The following is a 16,298-nucleotide window of genomic DNA, read 5'->3' as shown; positions in this document are numbered from 1 at the left end:
TGGTAATGATGGAATTCAGATATATTTTTTTACTAATATTCATGTTATTATTAATTTAAATGCACAGCAAGTAAATTTACATTTCTTTTCTTTGCATAATAAGTCTTAGTGGTGAGTATCTTTGAAATTTAAACTGCTGCATCAGATATCCAACTAGCCGGTTACTCCTTAATTTTATCGGTCATTGCAGGTAAAAGTTGGAGATGGCAAAGGTTTCCTTAAAATTTCGATACTTTTCTACTTTGCCGCCTCAAATTTGTGCTAAAATGGTTAAAATGGAATATTTATGGTTAAATAGAGAATGCAGTGAGATAATTAGCAGTTACTTTGTCGTAGATAACAATGTGAAAGTTACATGTACCACCCATTTGTTTTTATTATTGGGAGAGTATAGCTGATGATCCTTGCTGCCCTAACTTCAAAACCAAAACTTGACTGCTGTTTTATAATTGTATTGGGTGAATAATTATTATTAGTCCAGCAGTTTTTGTATAGTGTAATTGCTGAATGTTTGCTGAAACAAACGTGTTTTTTTGCCAAAATGTTACATTTGTTATAGCTAATTGCCACAATACCTTTCCATTGTGGATTTGTGTGCTTTAGATCAGACTTTGTCAAAGTTGTTACTCGTTATTAATTGAACATTTTCAGTTTCTGAAAGGGATATAATTTGATAACTAATTTCTTTATATGGAGTTGATACAGTTAAAACCTATATTTTTTATATTTGCTGTCAGATAATGTGATCTAAATATCAAGTGAGTGAATCAAGTACCATTAACATTACTGATATTTTAACATAAGGTTACCATTATAAATTTAATGATATGATCTTGTTACGAAGGTATTAAAATCTGATTTATCCATTTGCTGTATTTTTACTACACATTCCTAGTTTTTAAATGCTACCAAAACGGTACTTATTTGTTATTAGATAAATTTTCATACTACACATGAATTTTTCTTACACTAATGTGTTGCTTAGGAAGTGAATAATGTTGATTTTTGCAATTTGTATGATTAAGGACACTTATAGTCTTTGAATTTTTTTTTAATTTGACATGCACAGTGCAAAAGTTCCTCTGTAAGCCATGCTGGTGACAACATGCTATTTTCCACTTTTCTGTCTTTTAGCTAATATGGGCAAAAATGAAAATTATGATGATGATCTTTCATTCATCAAGATGGTCTGGATAACAGCTTGCACAAGAATGAGAGAAACATATGAAATCCATTAAAGATCTAACTGAAGCTCATACCTTTAAGCTTTACTTATAATATGCTTTTCATTAATTCAGCTCAATCTCTTCAGTATACCTCAGCAACATATCCCTAGGACTTGAGTGAAAGGCCCACTTGATTAGTATTTCTACTTTACCGGACTTAGTTGTTTTATGCTTTTAATATCTCACTGAAGAGAGATTTTCTGAACCATAGACAAATTCCAGGTTCATTTTAGTTTGTGATGAATTTTTATTTCACTATGAATGACAGTGATTAGAGAATCACTTAGATTGCAGAATCTTTACCTTATTTCATTTTAGGCATCCTCCTTTGCTACTTGTTTCGTAAATCTTAATGGTGGCGGACTCTTTCTTCATTTTAGGAATTTCAGAAACTCTTTCTGCTAAAATGGTGGTCACCCTGTGAAAATATGCAGATGGCTTTAACACATTATGTTTGAAAAAATATTCATTTGTATTTTAGGAACCCTGGTAAACCATCGCCTCGTATTAGTGGTGTAATTCTATATTTCTTACCATCGTTAGTGGAATTGTTGCTGAAGTTAGTTTTCTCTTTAATTTTTGGTTACATGGGTAGTTGTATCCTCACTAGTTAATCTTTCTCTGGTTAGATCTGAGGTTGGTGTGAAATACATTGTGTTTTCCTTGTAGCCGAAACGCTTTGCTGTATACTTAGGTTATCAAACAGGATGTGGTTTCCTGTGATTTCCTCTTTTGGAAGTGTGATGTCTTATCAAAATGCTAATTCCTATTATGATTATTGAAGACTGTTCCATTAGCATTTGTATAACTGGTGAATTCATTGCTTTAGTGTCTCTTAATTCTATTAGCAGGCGTCTATGTCAATGTAGAAGTTTATCATCTTAAGATAGGTTTAATGCCTTTAGAAAGGATTGCCAAAAGTAAGTTTTCTAGTATGTTCACTATATCATATATCTCTTTGTGGTTGGGATTTTTATTTTTATTGTTTTTTAATATATTTGCCCAAATCAATGATTATTGGTTAAGTTTCTTGTGCAAAGAATGTGTTTGCAGGGATAAATTTTCTTGAATCCATTTAGCAGTGACTTACATTTTTGTTGAAGCCTACTGGAAGAGGCAAATGGTAAGATATTTTATGTATCAATGTCCATTTTGTTACACCAATTTTACTGTTTGAGTCATAGGTGTTTTTCATTGGTCAATTTCAATCAATTAATTACCCCAGTGGATTGCACCAATCACTTCTTAGATGGCTACTTTTGCAGATGAATTATGTATCTAAATATATCAGGCTTCTGTGGTAATTATTTGAATAGTTCATCTGTTTGTGGGTGTACTTTTAGCCATTTGAGAAATAAAATACATTTCAGTCATAGTTCTCATGAGTTACAATGAGAAATTTGGCCATGAAACTGAGGGCCTAAAAGCATAAGAGCCAAGGCTTCATCAAAAAAAAATTTGAGGGGTCCTCTTGGATGTAGAGTTAGTTAGATGCTTGGATGTTAGTTCATTTGGAGGGGGTGCACCTAAGACGGATTCTCCCACACATTTCTGGGGAGAATTTGAATCCCTAGACCTCCCAGCTAGCTATTGCCTTGCTAAAGACCAAATATACATTCCTAATTGAGTTAAATTTTTTCTGTGGCAGTTCATTTAAATTTCATCACTATTATCAGGGATAGAATGATATTTTTGCATGCCATCATAATAGTTCATTTTCCAAAAATTTAGTGCTCCACTTAGTACACTTAATAACAATGATAATGGCACTTAAATTTTCTCGTTTTATTATTTTTTTTCCATTTGGTAGGCAAAAATTAAAGCTTCTTGGTTACTTATTGAAGATAATGTTCCTATGTGCCAATATAGCTGATTTTGTGTCAAAATTGGCTTATCAGTTACTTGAAAATTACCATAGTAAAATACAGATGAAAATTGAAAATATTGCCTGATTTGTATGCTATTAAGCGGAAAATTTCCAAAAATTTAAGATATAATTAATTTACTGTTGAAGGTATGATGATGATTCTACAAAATAGTTTGTATTCTGTGTGTCCTGAGGCCATAGTAGAAACATTTTAGGTTGACATGTTTTTCAACTTGCTTAGAGTAAACCAGGCTACTGAAGTCGTACACTTGAGACAACTGCAGATCTCTGTGTGCATTTATTGTATTGCAACCTTAAAGTATTACTAATTTTCCATGCTAAAAAATGGCATGTTAGAAAAGAATGTGCAGCATTTATTTGTGTATGTTCTGACCTATATTTGTGGCATTAATTTTATAATAGTATTTTTACCCAAATAAAATGGTAAGAAACCTTATTCTGTGTTATTAAATGATACAGCTTACTCGTAATGGCTTTTGGAGAGAGGGATTTCTCATAAACATTTAGAATTATTGCGATGATCAGAGGTGGGGGTTTTTTATTGGGAGTGAGATGATAGGCATAGACAATAATTATGAAACTATTAAGATTGCATAGTTTAAGCTTCTCCAACTCCAATGTGGATTTAGGTACAATGTAATATTGTAGTCCAAGGTCAGTGCTACTATGAAAAAGAGAACATTATCATAAGGTCGTTAAGGTTTCTCCTAATAGCTTTCATATGGAACTTAAACATTCGTGATTCCAATTGAAAGAAACCATTGGCAATGGATTAAAAATGTCATCATGGGGCATGATTAAATTAATCGTGCTATCAATAAACTATTGGCATCTTGACCTAATCAATAGGTGTCAATCATGTTCCATTAGAGGGCCATAATTAAATATTATTGTGCTGTGCCTCAGGGCATGTAGGACTAAAAGGCTAGGTTATTAATTTAACTGAAAATAGTCATTAATATCTCACATTTAATTATATTTTCAATCAAAAATTGTTAAATTGAAAGTACATATGTCTTTAGAAGAAATTGTCTCTTGTGCTATTGGTGCTATTTCATATCTGAAAGGGGCATGGTTTGGAAGTATTTCTGAGATATTAGTGGTACAAGAGACTAACTTTAAAATTTTTCTTTGTAATAGATAGTATATTTTCACACCAAGAATGCTTTTCTAAGTAGGTTGATTTTTCAAGATCCTGGTGTTTTTTATACTGCTTTGATTGATCCGATTGAACTGATATTTTTTTTTAAATGTGTGCTTGAAGTCATCCCTTTTTGATGTGAAGTGTGAGAACTATTTGCAACTGGACAAATCAGTATGCACACAGTGTGCATGGTTGCAGTTTTTTTCACTGATATCTTGTATGATGTGAGGCACGATATGGTGGAAGTTCTTTATATTTGTGAAATTAGACATTGCAATATTTCCCCTGAATTTTATTAGGGCACTATGCGTTTCTTTGTTTCTTTGTCAAGCGTTATGTGTTAACACTTGATAATGTTGTTTGTAACGACGAAACGTGTAGTGTCATAATATAACTCAGTGGAACTATTGCAATGTCTAATTTTACTAATAATTTTTTCACTGAAATCGATAAGGTTAACCTTGTATGAAGTTGCGAAAGTGTTTGGCCCGCATTCTTAGTCGACCCTACATAAGTGGTGGGGGGTAATTCCGTCGTCAAGTTCTCAGAAATGACGTAGATGATGGCTTAGCGCTAGTTTTCCACTCTGGTTGCGTAATGAGACCTAACTATGAAACTGAGAAAAGACATCCGATAATTTTCGGGCGTATTGTTAGGGCAACGGCTAAACAATCGTTGCCGTCCGCCAGGGCGTGTCGGTACATTAATTATTGCTACAAATAATCTCATATCGAGCCAAAAGTAGAATCATATTGTCTTTAAATTACATACTTCAAAAGTGGTATGTACAATATAGTGATAAGTACGGGGCAGATATGATCATTGACGTGAGAACTTTAGTTCCATCATCAAGGTTAGTTATTCGCTTTTACCTTCTATAGTTAAGTTTATTATGTGACAAATAGCAGCATGAAAATATTTTTTCTATTATTGTACATAAACAATATTGGTTTCTCAAAAGCATACCAAATGCCGAAGGTGAAAAATATTAATATATCTGCAGAAACAAGGTGATGTATACCACTAAATTGTACTAATTATACTTCAGCCAATTTTATTGTTTGTTTCACTTGATGGGTATAATGTGGTAGTATTATTACCTTTCTGCTGTGTTACTGTACATTTTAAAATGGTTTGTGTGAGCTTGTCTCCCTTAATATCCATTGTAACGTAGATTCTTTAATCGAAGTGATCAGCGGACAAAATTTGGCCACCATGTTTTTGTAAGGTGTAAGGCTGGTTCAGGTACCCTACATTAAGTAGGACCCGTTTAGTTCGAAAAATGACCATATGTAGGGCTTGATGTGGCATATGTAGGGTGAGATTGGTATGTATGGGCTGATGACGTATCCAGGGTCGGTTGGCCCTGCAGGGTAAACTAAGAATACGGGCCTTAGCGTTTGATGAAGCGTGTCAAACTCTAGGCAGTTTTAGCATTTACTTAATAGGTTTCATGTAGATTTTTGATTTAAGTAGTAAGACAATAGCTAGTAGTGGCAATGCCAATCTGAGTGTGTTATTTGATCATATTTCCATTTTAATTTGAAGAATTTTTATTACCCCAAATTGAAGATTTTTAGTTCAGATTATGTTTTAAATATTGAAATAACTTGTCTTCTTTAGCAATAGGTCCGCCTGACTATCATCATTTGTTGAGTTAAGGCTGAATATATCAAGTAAAATAAGGTTGAACGCTAAGGTTGTCCATCAGTTATGTTGATGCTTGTTGAGCATCAAAAAGAAGTTTTAGAATTTATATCCCCCACCCCTAATTGTTTGCTTATAATAGAGATAATGCTATCGAATAGTAATTTTATGCCAAGATATCTAGTTTTTAAAACCATATTCAGTGATCAGTATACATAGCTTTAATATTTTTCCTTGACTTTAACTTTTGGACTGTAGCTAAGCAACTACCTCATACTGGACTGTAGCTACTTAACTTGTATATATTAGTGATATTTCAAATTTTAACAATGATAACAGGAAATTTTATCTTGCTAAATTAGGAAATGATTATTCATTAACTCCATCTGTGATTAGAGTAATAGTAATGCATATGTGAGTGATTTAAAGATTCATTTGCAATTCAGTGGAGCTCCACATGAAATCCATGACTCATATTCCGAGTACATATGTACACTCTTGAAAGAGCCAGTATTTGATGCAGTCTCCATGTACACATAACTTATGCTCAGTTATTGTGCTCTCTACAGTTAATTTTTATAGCTTTTCGGAACTGTGAGTCTTATGGGTTTTTATGTGGAAACAAAGAATTGTGGGATATACGGGGGTTGCTCTGAAAATTTTGAGATTAGCATTTTAGATGGAAGATTAAAAAGAAACTTTTTTGAAAATGGCAGAACCATAACAAAATGCGTATTGCCCTGTAGAATTAACAACACCAGCAAATTCTCCCAGAGAACTATAGAATCCATACCAAATGGGTGCAGTTTGTACCAAGTTGAGTGCTGAAAATGTTTTATAATGACTGCTTTTATGAATGAAGTTGTTGGTGATTTCTTTTTCCTTCTCCTCTCCCACTGGCATTGACATATCCGGCTGAATGGGCTGAGCAATGAAGAGAGAAAGACATTGTGGAAGAATAGTTATTGGAAGCATTGCAATCTTAGTTATTCATGTGGCTGTAAATAAATACTGATATTGAGTGATAAATACTTTTCACTTATGATGGGTGTGGCAAACCAAAGGATTGCCAAAAATCCATAGTATGATTGACTGTTAGGTGTAATGAAGTTGTCTTGTACATAGTTTTTGTAATTTTGGAGTCATGTTTAAGGAAGTTGGTAGCTGTACAAGTGGTTTAATAGTGGTTTGCCAATGAAACCAGTTTCGATTAATCCCAAAAGCACCTACACTTGCTCATGCATGTGGAGAATACCAAGATTTGGGGAAGCGCTGTGTCGGCGAAGTTGAAATTTTTAACCATTATCAGATGGTAAATTGGAGCAAGTGTTCTGCATTTGTAAAGAGATGCTTTAGGCAGTGCTCGGAACCTAAGAGTTCAGGAATTTATGATGAAGCAAAGAGTACTTCTATTATGGATGGAATATGGATTAAGTTCATCACTCTGAATCACATGCTCGGAGAAGATTATTCTTGCTCAGTCAAGTAAAAACTTAGAGCGAAATGAGTTCCTCTTCATGTGAGAAGATTGATGTGTTTTCAGTCTGAATTAGTGATCGAATTAATCAAATACATATGATTCTGAGAAAACAATGCTACCTGTTTTATGTGGAGTACTTTTTCACCACTGACTTTGGAAGACTGACTATGATGAGACTAGAATATGCTTTCTGCACACATTAAGATCCCAGTTGCTGCTTAATGAAGTTTTTGCTTCAGTAGTAGCTAGGCACTTCTGCTAAATTGTGGGCTATGGCTAATTGAAAATATTATCCATTTTGGTTAGCTGACAACTCTTTGTTATCAACATGAAGATTGGTGCAAGTTTTACTAGTTGATTACTGCAACTAATACTTCTTCTAATGCCAGAAATTATTATTATGTCTTATAACCAATCTTGATCAACTTCTTTGTTAGGATTTTCGTAGTTGAATGCCTTACCTAGTGTGGAATAAAGAAATTTGGCATTCTGAGACACTTTTACAATGATGTAATAAGAAGAAATGAAAATTATCCAAGGCGTAAACACTCAGGAAATGCATAAGTGATGTTGTATATTGAGGCCAACTGATTGTCTCAAAATCTTTTGAGCAACCCTCGTATAACTTTTTCTTACCTTCACAGACAGAAAGTAATGGCAATCTACATTAAGAATTTTTTTCATTTTCTTTGCCTACATCCTATGGAACTGCGTAAGTCATATTTCTTACTTTTCCCCTGCTTCCTAATTGTGATACTCCCTGTTTATCTTGAGAAATACTATTCAATTAACTAGAAGTTCACTGTTAAAAAACTTTCAATAAAAAAAGCTTTGTTCTTTGCCATTTGGGTTTCAAATTCTCAATTCGAAGTGCTCTTTCTTCCTGTTTTACATTAAAAATGTATGCTTTTCTCTGACAGAGGGTGATTATCATAATTTTACTCTAAATTACTTAAGAATCAGAATATGATAGCATAATGACTCCAAAAACCTTTAACTTTTTTAATATATACTACTAGATTGAAAGTAAATGCCAGTTCCTTCTGGAAGCTTACCATTTCTACAGAATTAGAAGAGAGATGATATATTTTTAGTTTAAAGTAATTAAAAAGAACAAAGCAATTTTGAGAGCAGTTTGGAGAAAGTATAGTATTTTATACATAACTTTGCATTATTTTCATGAAATTTTTGAAGTCTCTTTGCTATAAAAATTAGATTCCTCTAAATGCTTGTATATAGGTTTAGATTTTATTTCATAATGACAGTAAACGATTTTCCTCTATGAATTCTAATGACCTTGTAGCAGAGCAGTTACCTTTGCAACTTATATTGCATTCTGGAATGGTAGACAGAATGTAGCTTTCTCATGTTAGAAATTTCATTTTCAACCTTGCTGATGACTTAAAATATAATGCATTTTCCTCATTATAGTATTAATACTCCTGTCAAGTTTATTTGATGATCCTGATGTTTATCACCTTATAATGCTCAAAATCATTCAATTCCCATGCCACGTACTTATCCAGTGTACATCACCAGAATTAACTAAACTCATATTAATTGTTGGCCTCATTATTTTGACTTATGTATCATCTCAGCTCCTAATCTGTGTCATATATGTCATTGAAGGAAGTCATTTCTTCATTCATTGGATGGATATTATGTTTGTTTTTATTTGCAATTCAAGAAATAAATGATTCACCTCTTGAGGGATATTTTTGATGCATGACAGTTTAGAAGTGCCAATTTTTAATTTTAGCATTACTTTTTGTCTGTCATTCATTTAATGGAGTTGACAAACTCAAATTTATTTTTTATTCAGAGCAGATTTTGAACTTTTTTTTAGCATCTTCAGCTTATATTGTCATAATCTTGCTGAAAAGCATTGTTTCGAGGGTCAATTCTTGTATGTGGCATGGGAACTGCTTTTAATCTCCATTATTAGAGTATTTTGCTGCAGAGAAAGTCGCACTATCATGGAGTATAGCATTTTTACCCAGGGCTCCCATATCATTTTCAATATTACTTTATCTCGCTTTAAGAATTTGCATCTAGTTTTCCCCTGATCCTTTGTGATAATGTCCTTTCTGCCTCGTGAAGATTTTTTTTAAGTTAGGGATTTGGGAATGTACTGCTTATAATTTCACTCGTTGATCATAATCTTTATGGGTGAGAAACCAAGACCGTGAGTCACCACAAAATATTTGTGAAATTCAATCATCTCTTAAGAAGAGTTTTCATCGCCTCTGGGATGAAGCAAAAACTAGTGCACATGCATCCATTTGAAAGTCATTTTGTTTTCTGCCCTGAATGTTTATTTCTTTCTAAGAGAGAGATCTAAGTTTAAAAAAATAATTTTAACAGCTTGAATGTGGGAAAAAGTTTTAGAAAACAACACTTATTCACCTGTTTTTAAATTTTACTCTCTTTACTGAGGGTAATTTTTCAAATTTTTTCATTTGCCCTAAATAATATTATTCCCTGTTATTTTAAATAAAAGTGTTATTGAAACTCAAAGAATGTAGGAACGTTGAATTTTAGGAATTTAAATCATACCTCCGCTGATTATTAAGGTACTTGCATGTAATAACGTACATACATGCGAAGTCCTACTCAATTTAAAGGCACACAGGTTTAGCTCAATCATCTTGCGGTAAAGGAATTATACCATGCTGTAAAATATTGGGCTCCCATATGAATCTGGAGCTTACATTTTTATTTGTACTTTGTATGCTCTAAGTTTTAAAAATGAAATCTTTTAAACTGATACTCGTAACTGGATGTGGTTTAATTCCAAAATATTGTTTTTTGCTGAACTCATTGAATAGTGTGTTGTTATAATTGTCAAACTTGGTTGCCAATTGTGCGTTGAGATATGTTAGCTAGGGCTAATTAATTTGTAAGTACCATGTCATTGAACACTTCTGGGGTCAAACATCACTGTGGAGTTGGTAATTGAGTGATTATTAGCAGTAAAAGGGTTGGTCTTAATTATTTGATTCATGAGTTTTTGTATGTGTCGTGTGCTTAATTTTTTAATTTTTTTATTCATTCACACTTACCCACCTGTCCCCATGTACCATTTATTATTCAATTTGAATTTTGTCATTTTTAATACCTAAGCAAACACTTTTTACATGATAACATACGGAAGTATTCTTTTAAGGACAAATTTAAAATGTTTTAACCCTTGTGGTATATATTATTTTCCTTCTATCTTACCTTTGTCTTTGATCCTAAATCTTGCCCTGATGCATGGCTTGCCTCACTCTTTGCAGTCTTTAAAGTTCAAATTTTTAAGCACAAAGCATTATATTCTTATACACAATTGGGCTGGCCCATGCATGTGAAAATTAGTTCACAGTATGTAAATATTTTGGCCTATTTTTTTACCATCAATTTCCATCTTTCAATGCTTCTCTTGCTGCAATCAATACAATGAAAGTTTCCAAGGATATTTCAATATGCTGATTTCATGTGGTGATACAATGTCACCCGAGGAATTTTTTTAGGGATAAATAAGTGTTTAATTTCTGTATTGCTTCACATGATATCTTGTACCAATTAGTTATCATAGTATGCCTTTTTTAATGAGTCAATCAGAATTCCCCTCATTGCAATCACAAACGATAATATGATCTATTACTTCTTCATCAGTGGCACTTATTCAGAGTATGTACTTAATACACTCTGCACTATTGAAGGGACTTAAGTACCTCAATGCCATGCTAAAAAGCCACCCATTTAGAAAGCACACCATAATGTTGCATAGCCTCCTTATGTTTTATTTTATTTATTTCACTGAAGTTTTGCTTTGCCTTTTGAACAGCCTGACCTTCTCCAAAATTCTATTATTTTAGTATCACGGATTGAGTGGTTTTAATGGAAGCCCTTCTTACTCTCACTCTTCTTATACACATTGATACATCATCACTTATTGCTATGATGTGCATGAACTTTTCTTTTGCATCCTCTTTCCATGCTTATCCTTTAAACTTCTCTCGACATGATAATTTCAGTGTTTTATAATTGTTTGTCATAAAATAGAATATTTTATTTAACTTAGTCAATATTGGCTTTGGTTTTTATGATTATGGTAATGAAATATTACTTTTCTCCACAGACCTTGAAATGTCATCAGGAATCCTCATAGGAGGTGTGGTTGCTGTTGTTGTCCTGCTTGTGATACTAATTCTTCTCTGCTATGCTTGGAGAACCAAGAAATGGTGTTGTGCAGGTAAAGTACTTAGTTAATTAGTAACCCTTTTCGAAATACTATACTCCATGGAAAAACCCCTTTTATGTAAGCAGCAGCTCCACCCCTGAAACTTGTAAAAAGTCTTATATCTTCCTCAAGTGCAAGTCACATATTTGGGCTGGAGTAACCAGATCTCATCCCTGGACCACCTTTAGTTTACTTTGCAGCAATGATAGGTGGAAAATAGGACCATACTTTGAGGGAATTGTAGATGGGAACTTACAGAGGCTATGCCAAGATTTGAACATGGTACCACCCTGTCCATGGCTGTTTAGAGATGAAATAATGGTGGTGGGACAAAATATGTTAGAGGCAGGGAATTCCAAAATGTCCAGGAATATCCATGTCCTATTCTTTGATTTCACGATTCTGTTAATGTGTTGATCTTTCATAAAATGGGTATTCCCATGGAAACAAAGTATTATACTTTATTTAATATGTAATGAGAATGAGTATCTAACGTTGGTATTGCATTGTTAATCTGAAGCAAGAATGATTTTAAGTTAATTGTTTTACTCATAAAAATACTAAATCATACTTCCCCACCAAGTCATTCGTCTCATTATTGCTATAGCTTTGGCATTCAGACCCTGCTACAGCAATAAAGAGGATTGCCTTCTCAAAAATCAACCGTCAATCACTCACCATATTGAAAGATTTCTTTAAAATTCATTGAAAATTCCTTTTAAAAAATCTAGCCCACAATGTCTCGTGCACTTTATGGAATTCCAGAGACTTATTTAGGAAATACATATGTATTTTAAAGGGTCTTTCTAAAAATGAAATAATATAAAAAACATGGAAATCCTAAATTCTATTGAACCGTCTCAAACATATGGATGCAATCTAGGTTTCCTGAACCCCTTGTAAATACAGTGAAGACTTTTCCATTTTATCAGAAATTACTTATGATTACAGTTAAGTTATTAATTTATTCATTAGACACAGTGAAGTTTATTTGGCTCTTTACTTCAGTTAATTTTTTGAGTGACCTCTATGAAAGATTCAAAGATGTTCATTGCATGCTTATTTCTATGAGACTTATATTTTGGTGTTGTGATTTGGACTGTTCTGGTATTATGTGTTCAGTTAGATTTTGTATGTTTATCAAATCAGTTTTGGAATTATTTTTATGTCTTTGACTTTTTGTGCTGAAAATTAGGCTAACTATGTCGGGGTAATTTTGAATAATTTTTTCCAAATAGCATATTTCCATGTAAATACTTAAGCTCTAAAGTGTGCTTATCAATTCCTTATGCTCAACTAAAAAGTTAAAACTATGAGTTAATTGTTATTAGCAGTTTTAGTTCGTCCTTGTCCTACAACCTTCGTATTTGTGATGTGTTGGGCCATCATGACTGTATTGATTAAAAAGTTATAAGCTTTCTGTTTGTGATTTTAATCTATTTGCGTCAATGTATTCAACTGAATGGGATACATATGTGGGCATTTTTTGTGTTTTTTTTATTATAATGATGGCTTGGAGCATACATGTATCATTGGATAATTTTATATGAAATTACAATAAAGGACTCATAGAATTAATCCATTCCACTGCTTTGGTCATTAATGAGCCTTTGCTTTGGTATGCATTTTTATATAATATACATATAAAATATGTTGAAACATTCATGGCATTCTTACTTAAGAAAATTATGATTATAATTTATTTTATTTCTTTTAATCTATTTCTTAATAAAAAATCACAAACTTCGTGTTACATTGTTTTTATGATTTGCATTAAATTATTTTCTGTAGATATGAAAAGCTTTACTTCATCAAGAGTGAAAAATGTTTGTTTTCATAAAGATCTCCTTTAAAATGCAATCATTTCAGTAAATTATGTTGACCAATCACTCACCATAATATAAATTATGTAAAGTCTCATTGAAAATCATGTTATTATATTATCATTCATACTCAATGAGTAGGAATAATTCCATGCTTGATTATATTTGTGAAAAAGGTACTTGGACCGTAAATCCTAATATATTCATAATGTAAAATTTATGCTGATAAACAAGAACTAACAAATGGTGGGTAAAGGCAAGTGATTCGGTCAGATCCTATTTTTATTCATGATTTAAAAAAATATATATTTACTAGTTCAATAAACCGTTTGCAATGTCAAAATTTCAAAAATCCATGATAGAAAATAAATGTTCTCAAAAGCTTATTATTTTTTCTGTTGCAACTTCAATCAAGTAATTGATTACTGCTATTTATGTATAGTAATATAATCATTTCTTATTGTAGCTAAGTTTTATTTTGTCAGTATATGATATTAAAGTTAATCGAACCACACCAGTGCGCAGTTGCTTTGCTCTCAGCTTATTCAAGAGATGAATTTATCATGGATTTTTGAAATGATGTTCTTCTTGCCTGCAGAGGTAAATATGTAGGTATTGCGACTCTACCCCTGGGCTTTTAGTATCAGGAATTTTTCCCATCTTCTAAGAGGAGGATTGATTAATACAATCTTTGTTAGATGCTCTCTAAGGCATTTTTTTACCCAGAAAACTGAATATTTTAGAAGTGATGGGCTTGCTCTTGTGTATGTCAATTAAAAATATTATTACGGCAGTAAAATATATGGCAATGCATGTGGCATGACACTTTGGTACCCTGCTTGTTTCCAGTTTTTAAAATGAACTGAAAAGATGACTTCTGAAATTTAGTATATTATTTTTAAATTAGTTATTCTTTTCTGTGATCCCAAAGCTTCATTATTTAACAGCCTAAGCTGAATGCCATGCTAGGATAGCTCTTTTTCACATCTCAAATCATAATCCATAATGTCTGAAATTTTTAAAATTGATATTTAAGCAAATTGTAATGATCAAAGTCACCTTCAGTTATTAAATGAATGATTTTATGAACTGCTAGTGAGAAGCTCCAAGAATCCATTAAAAATTATAGTTTTTCAGGCAGAGTATAAGTATGAGAATTCCATTATTCTGAGGTCCTATCAGATTGTCTAGGCTGCTGATAGCTGTAGTTCTTGCTGCTTCATGTCTCTCCTGCACCCTCATGTATTAATTGTGGGCCTCAAATTTTTATTTTAATGTGTATAGCACTCTCTTCAAATCATGTGTTATCTTCATTTAATTACCTTTTAGTGCACTCCTTGAACCACTAAATTCTGACATCCTACCCTTTATTTCGATAGTAACTGCTGTCATTCCATGCCATAATGCATTAGAAAATCTCTTTCAAATTGCATGTGACTGTTATGTAAAATTGGTTCAGAACTTATAGTCTGATTTCAGAATTAGCAAGATTGCTTCTGCTCTTTCTTTGGACTCATGCATTTAATCATGCATTATTTTAATCCATGTTTATTAATTGCCATAATTTTTTAATACCCATAGTTTTCACTTGCTTGCCTCACTGATGAAAATTCAAGGAGCTGTTGTGTAATCCTCTCTTCTATCTTTTTTTCTGAACATGTGTGTAGAACTAATCTATGTAGCCGTGGTTCACTGTACTTTTGAATGATTAGCAACTTAGGAAATACCTACCAGACATTGTATATTTGTCATTACAAATAATTTTCAGATATTTTCGTTCATTTTTGATTGGTTTTATAATATTTAGTTGGCTGTTTTTGCATGGAATAGGAGTTAGTCATATAGTCTTAGTAGATACCAATCTACAATAATTCCCAAAGTGGCTGATTAAATGATTTTTTTCTAAGAATACTCCTATAGATAATTGTAGAGCTGAAACTTCTTCTTTATTCATAATGCTAATGCCATGAGTAATCTTCTCAATTGCATCAAAGTATTACCCCGAGTGTTCTTTTATTTAGTAAAGATAATTGGGGCTTATTGCTTGGGAGTGAGTGGTAATGAGATAGCAATGTGAGGTTTAGGTTTTTATGTGGTAACTTAGGTTCGTATTATGAGATGAATTTCATTCTGTTTTGTTCATTGCTTTGTCATGCCAAGATCAAATTCCACAAGAATGCAAAAATGGTGGAAAAGACTTCGAGTCGATAAACTCGATATGAATATTTTCATGAATATATTCGTAGATTATTTGCATAGTTTATGAATAAGATAAAAATGTCCTGAGTTTGTTTCCCAATGAAATTTTGCTTTTGCTTGTGACTTAAAGCAATGTAAATCTAGGTGACTACTAAATTTATTTTTCAAATTTTTAAAATTCTTTTTGATAAAGAATATGATGCCCTCCATAATCACTTGAGTGTAGGATATGCATCTACTTTAGGGATGGTATAATATCTTCCATATTATACATTAACACCATTGGTGTTGGATTTTTCAGGTCATTATTGCACTTGGCTACATGTTTAGTTCTTTTTTGTTTTCTCTTTCCTCTCCTATATTAAGTTTACGTAAAAACTCTTCTCATTATTAAATTTTGATTTGCAAGTGGAAAATTTCTGATTAATTGCTTTTTGACCCTCTTAGAGTTTGGGTGCATGGTAGTACTATCCCACATATCTTCTTCGTCCTCCTCCCCTGAGCTATAACTTCTCAATTATTCTTCCCTCAGTAGTTCTTATAACAATGTCTTCAGAGTAATGGACATTTAATGATATTTAGTTATTGTGAAATGATTTGAAATATGTTGCAAATGAGGGATCTTTAGGAGTACAGACTCTTAATTCCATATGTTGTTTAATTAAT

General features: G+C 32.5%; 1 protein-coding gene across 7 annotated transcripts in view; it reads left to right on the top strand.

Moving 5' to 3' along the window:
* The window catches only part of LOC124153980 (fasciclin-3), a 278,922-nt gene that overhangs the window by 221,350 nt on the left and 41,274 nt on the right, over positions 1–16,298 (top strand). For 6 of the 7 annotated variants that reach the window (XM_046527440.1, XM_046527439.1, XM_046527438.1 and 3 more), the window contains exon 7: positions 11,509–11,622. In XM_046527440.1, coding sequence (XP_046383396.1) covers positions 11,509–11,622 — 114 coding nt within the window. The remainder of the gene's footprint in view (positions 1–11,508; positions 11,623–16,298) is intronic. The other variant, XM_046527437.1, reaches the window with a different exon arrangement.

Source organism: Ischnura elegans, chromosome 2, assembly GCF_921293095.1.
Source record: "Ischnura elegans chromosome 2, ioIscEleg1.1, whole genome shotgun sequence".
Classification (NCBI taxonomy): Eukaryota; Metazoa; Arthropoda; class Insecta; order Odonata; family Coenagrionidae; genus Ischnura; species Ischnura elegans.
Note: the sequence above shows the minus strand (reverse complement) of the source record. Positions and strands in the feature narration are given on the sequence as shown.